Source organism: Dipteris shenzhenensis, chromosome 8, assembly GCF_047967505.1.
Source record: "Dipteris shenzhenensis isolate YYH24624 ecotype China chromosome 8, Dip_SZ_1.0, whole genome shotgun sequence".
NCBI lineage: Eukaryota > Viridiplantae > Streptophyta > Polypodiopsida > Gleicheniales > Dipteridaceae > Dipteris > Dipteris shenzhenensis.
The window spans coordinates 33224086-33230085 of NC_141603.1; the positions used below are offsets into that span (position 1 = coordinate 33224086).

At 45.2% G+C, this 6000-nt stretch overlaps 1 protein-coding gene across 1 annotated transcript in view; it reads right to left on the reverse strand.

Moving 5' to 3' along the window:
• Positions 1-5785, reverse strand: part of LOC147899403 (3-hydroxyisobutyryl-CoA hydrolase-like protein 5) — a 175211-nt gene extending 169426 nt beyond the window's left edge. The window contains exons 1-2 of the mRNA XM_087378585.1: positions 5655-5785; positions 5051-5240 (exon numbers count right to left, since the gene is read on the reverse strand). Coding sequence (XP_087234711.1) covers positions 5051-5200 — 150 coding nt within the window. The 5' untranslated portion in view covers positions 5201-5240; positions 5655-5785. The remainder of the gene's footprint in view (positions 1-5050; positions 5241-5654) is intronic.
• Positions 5786-6000: the final 215 nt, after the last annotated feature.

Consider the following 6000-nt stretch of genomic DNA (forward strand, 5'->3'; position numbering starts at 1 on the left):
TATTTTGTTCATTGCTTAGTCATTTGATTTCCAGTTCATTATGTCTCTCTTTGAGTATCACTATCTCTCTCCCTAGCCTACCCTTTCTCTCTCCCTTCTCCACCATGTGCCTTCATGTGGTATCAGAGCCTCGTTTCCACTTTCCCCTTCTTCTCACTCTACCTAGAGGATGAGAGAAGCCCGCAAATGGAAGCTCCCCTCTCCTCAAAGGTAGAGCTCCCTTCCAATCCTTAGCCTCACCATTGTTTAGAGCTTTTGGAGGAGGTGATCTACATCGACCATCAGCCCATTTCCATCAGCTACCCCTTCAGCCTGGACCTATGCCTCACCATCGGCCGCTCCTTTAGCAGCTGCAAATCAGCCATACAGACGTACGGACTGTATGGACTGGTGTGCTGTACAAGAAGCCTGCTGGTCCGCCGTACCAGCCTGCCTGTCCGCCTGCCCGTACAGCCTACCTGCCCGTCCGCCTTGGAGATGCTACCCTTGGGGCTGCTGCTCACGCACCTGTCGTCGAAATCCACACCAAAACCTCATGACTTTGCCATAGCTTGCAATTATCTGCTACCTTTGCCCTCTCTGCTGCATTATTTGCAGCTGCCCTTTTGCCCTCGAAACCATTTGCAGCTGCCTACACACCATTGCTCCTGCTCATTGCCTTTCCAATTGCATGAGCTATTGCAAGCTGGTTATTCTTTTCAGCCTACTTAATTAGCTACTTCAAGGTTGATAACATGGAGCCTCGTCCTCCTGGAGAAGTCACATTATCCAGGGAGAAAGCACTTACCCGTATCGGTGTGAGGTTGGACAACATATTGCTCCATCACTTTGACCTCACTGCTTCCGCCACGGAGATCAAAGCTAAGTTCGAGAAGGTTCACGCTACATCTACTGGACTTCACAAATGAGCTTTATCTATTGTTTTACATGATCTATCTGAAGTGATAGGTAATGGTTAGGAATATTTGGGTACTCTGAATAGGGATGTTTTCCAAAAATGAATGCAATAAATAATGTGTGTTGAGTCAATAAAGGTCCTCTGCCTTGGATTGTCCTCCTAAAATGATGTATTTCTTTTATGGTGTGTGACTCCATGTTTCTAGTTAGTCCCTGGAGTCAAGAGGGGGATGTACTGTGGGAGCCATGTATTGGCATTGATAGAATCTAGTTATTAGGCTTGGCATATGAGTTCCAGGATGTTGGTGCATTGGTCTTCTAAACCTTTGTGTTGTTCATGCATCCATGCTGAGACATGAGCCTCTGAGTCATGTTTGGAACGTAAAGCCATGTGAGTGTTCAGTCCGACCTCTGAACCATGCTCAGACTTCAGCCTCTGAGTTGGCATGGGAGCCATGTCTAGTTCAGACATTGCACAGTTTAGTAGTCCTGTCACTGTCATGTTGTGTCCTTGGTTCCATTTCAGTAGTCTGTCACCCATGGGGAGGTGTTAGAATATGAAGCCAAGTTGAGTCAGTTTGGTGTGTTCTAGTGTGAGTTCTAGTCTAGTGTGCCCCATGGATGCCACGTGTCACATTGGGAGCTATCCCATATGCATAGGTGTTCATATGTGTGTGTGCACTCTTATATAAGAGCTATACTTGTCTAGTGTCAAATTAGTCAAGTATCAAGGTACAAGCGCTTTGGTCTACATGTGAGTACTCTTATTTTGTTCATTGCTTAGTCATTTCATTTCCAGTTCATTATGTCTCTCTTTGAGTATCACTATCTCTCTCCCTAGCCTACCCTTTCTCTCTCCCTTCTCCACCATGTGCCTTCAGGTAGAAGAGCATGCACTTGCGTGATATACATGAGACTCTTCGATGTGCATGTTCTAGCTTCATTAGATAAGCTATGTGGTAGTTGTGAGGGTTGAGGTTTATTATCAAATCATCTCCTCCTTATTACGCTAGAGCACTTGAGAGTACCACATGCAATAGTGGAGCACCAAGCATAAGAAGTCATTGGTGTACTCTGAGACATGGAATTTGTACAAGGAATTAGGGGAGTACACAAGACTAGAAGGCCACCATTTGGGCCTGACGTTTGGGACTATTGGTCAACCGGCGGTTGCAAAGTGTAAAGGTTTGCAGGCATCAAGCAAGTTCTTCAAAAAAGAGGGCCATCAAGTGCTTAGTTGATGAATTCCCTCGCTCCCTCATGTGCCTCCCTCCCTCGATCCATCGTTCAGTCCTCTCTCACTATAGCTCACCTCCCCTCATTAGCTCCTTGCGCCCTCACCCCTCCTCATTTCCTAAACTTTACGACCCCTCCCCTCACTTTCATTGATGCCCTAATCGCTGGCTAGCCTGCAACACCCTTGGCCGGGCCCCTCCCTCATACATATGTTCACTCATAGCAATTTGGGGGGGGGGTCTGGAGGAGGTGGGGGCGGAGGGGGATAAGGAGCGGGGGGGCGAGCTCAAACTGGTGTTGTATGTCTTCAGCCTGAAGTTTTGGACATACAACTAGACATTTGAAAGGAGACCATGAAGAAATTTGATGGTCTAGTCCTCTTATGCTATCTACTACTGTATAGTTGGTTGCACAAATCGATTCACGCAGTGATTGGCCACCTCCGTGGCCCCTTGTGTTACCTCAAAGAACTGGGCATGAAGATGGTCCATGTAGTGGGAACTGAACTTCGAATCATACTTGGCCATGTCCAGCTCCACGTCAAAATGCATAGTGCAGCACTTGTGCCACCAAGTGATGGCTTCTCTTGTCAAGTGCATGGAATGAGGATGCAATTTTCATTGTTCTATTCCTGCACAACGAAAAAATAAGTCTCAAAATGGTTGAGCTAAGACGAGAGTAACAAATGTTCTATTTTCCACTTATACCTGTAGAAATTGAGCTTCCGGGGTATGAGGACTACTAGATGACGAGCTGATTAGGTGGGCTCTATTAGCCTAGCCTATAGAAAAGACAAGATCAATGCTTGCCTCCCCCGATCTTGTCCCCTAGCTGCTATTCTTCTTTGGCTTCTCTATACCCTCATGAGAGAGCCTCTAACTGTTGTGCCTGCATCGGTTGCTTGCATAATGGCTAGCAAACCAGGTGGTGTAATGGATGCTTCAGGTGTGGACACCACCTCCTCATCATCAATTCCATTGTCTAGAATCTCTATACTCATGTGAGCGGGTCATCACCACACACTACTTCGTCTTGCTAAATCTAGTGGATTTCCCACCGAGACCAAAGAATGGAGGGGAGACATGGCTAGACATGGCGAGGCTACCTGAGTAAGAAGACACCCGAGGTGTCCTAATCCCACTCCCTACCCTCCCTGCTATTGTCCACAAACACAAGGAAGAAATGGTTTGATGCTTTGGTATAGTGTAAAACACATGAAGCTTACATCAATCTCTATGCACGATCCTGTCTCTAGCTGCATGGTCCTGTTGTTCTCTGACCTCTCTATCTGGCACTCTTTTGTGGCACGGGCTTCCTGGTGCTGTAAGACCTTCTCATGAGAAGCCTCTAACTCTTGTGCCTGCATCGGAATCATTGCTTGCAAAAAAGCTAGCAAACCAGTTGGTGTAATGGACTCTTCAGGTGTGGACACCACCTCGTCATCTTCAATAGGATTGTCTAGCATCTCTATACTCATGTTGAACTTGCCGGGAGTAGGACATTTGCTTGGTCCTACTAGATCAAGCATCCCACCGAGACTGAAGGAACGATGGGAGTCGTGGAGAGGCTACAAGAGGAAGAGGACACCCGAGGTGTCCTACTTCCACTCCCTACCCTACCTACTACTTCTCACAAACATAGAGAACAAAAGGTTTCAATTGATGTTATAGTACCGATGTAACACCACATGAAGCTTACATCAATCTCTCATTAGTCATGCCCGTACTAACTATTGGGTGCATAAGCGTGAAATTTAACTAGAGGGATACTATGGACATGCATAAGATATCACATCTTACTCATAACTGTTGCACTGAGAGTTTAAGGTAATTGCTATGTTTATTTCGTTTGGCCTTGGCAATCACCAATGAGCCACTAAATACAACTGAAGGCTCCCGTCAATGAAGGGAGCTGAATACACATCTAAATCCACAACTCCCCCATCCGACTTGCATGTTGAATTCTGTTCAATATTTGGCACAACAATTGTTACTTGAGAACATAGACAGCTGGGCAAATCTTATTATATAGGTTGCTCTCCCATGAAGGTGCAGTCATGGGTATCAAAATATTGTCTGCAATGTTGTCAGGAGGCGGAGATGTGACACCACTGCTTATTGGAAGCTTTCTTGTATGGGAAAGGATCAAGACTATTGATTAAATAGTCATCATCCTATTTTAATCTTGCCTTGAGGAAAGCCTTCAGCGCGTTGGCTGAGGCAAGGCTTTTGAGAGAGACAGCGGCTTGGATTTGCATAAGAATCATCTCTCTTTAGTGTGGTCGCCTGGCATATTTGGAGGGCTTGCCCAGTGCCCTGAGCCGTTGGGTCCAGTGCTACACTAAGAAGGCTTTACGGTAGCATATGACAGCCGAAGGCTTAAAAATGCTACACGTATATATGCATAGTAATTACTTGCTCTTAAATTTGGAAGCATTATGTACTTAGACGGGCAAACAAGATAGACGTTACGGACTCGATGTTCCTTTCTTTATCCTTGCAGTATTTTGCTTTGATAGCTTGGTTGTTCCCGCCACGGTCGAAGTGTCACCTTATTTTTAATTTTTCTTCGGGATGGGGGGGGGCTCTGCAGCCCAGGCTAATTGATTCTTTTGCAGTGTTCCTTTTTTTAGTTTTGACCTTAGGTGCTAAAGCCTAGGTACTTGATCTTTTGCCCCGCACTCAGGGCATGGAAAGAAGAAATGAAAAAGCATTTTACCAGAGCATTTACTTCGGTGAAAGTTTATTCACGGTCAACAAACATTCTAAAGAAGAAAGCCGAAATTTAGTTCAAGATCGACAAACAGTGTGCGGCAGGGAAAAACCATACATTTAGTCCTTCGACGAAGCATTAAATCAGCTATTCAACAATTATAGCCGATAAAAAGATGCAGCCTAAAACTAAGAGCTGCTCCTACATGTTCATTTGCGCGTTCTTCAAGCGATCGTCCGTAGTTGCCATTCGAATCTGACGCTACAATCGCGTTCTCCCGAGGAAAGTGACCGTTAATAATAGTGAGCACCTCGCTACCTGGCAAAGTTTTTTCATTGCGATCGTCGTCAGTCATGGTGCTAGCATCAGGCGTCGTCCAGGTGCTGATCGAACACCTGCAAATCATTGTACAGCCAGAAATTGCAAATATCATCGGTCGTATCTCCTATGCTCGTCACGAATCGCATGGCAATCCCGTGAATATTGTTCAAAACAGAAGTAGAAATTGCTGCCAAAACACATGCGTTGAAGCGTTAACGTAAAAGAAGCTTAATTTAGAATCGAATGCAGCGTGCATGAAGTGCACAATGCACATGACGTCTAGCGGTCTGGATGACGAAGCATCATTTACAAGGGAAATTTTCCGATGCACAGAAAAATCGCATGAAGAAGGAGAATCAAGACAATGATTTGGAAGAGAAGAATCAAGGCAATGAATTGAACGTTTATCTAAACAAATGAAGAGCTATTGCGCCGATGCACAGAAGAGTCACATGCAGAAGAATCGAGAAAACGATTTGAACGTTTACCTCAAAAAATGGACAATGAAGAGCTGAAGCTGCTGAAGCGGAAGCTCTTTGGTGGAATGAAGCACTTCATTTTCTCTTCAGCAAGCTTTACGTAAGCTTGTATGGTATCTCCCAAGAGACCTGGGGGATAGTCGAATATTCGTTCGTTTCTAGACTCTTTTCTCTTATTAACAATGTGCTTTTCAATTGCTTCACCAAATGTCTCTTTGTCTCATTCCCATTGACTTGAGGTGCATGCATTCTGCCCCTTTCACAAGAAATTGCTTTTCAACAAGGTGGCAAAACCCACTAATGAAAAGGGAGACCTCAAGAGCAATTCGTAGTTCTCTGTTTCAACAAGCTGGCA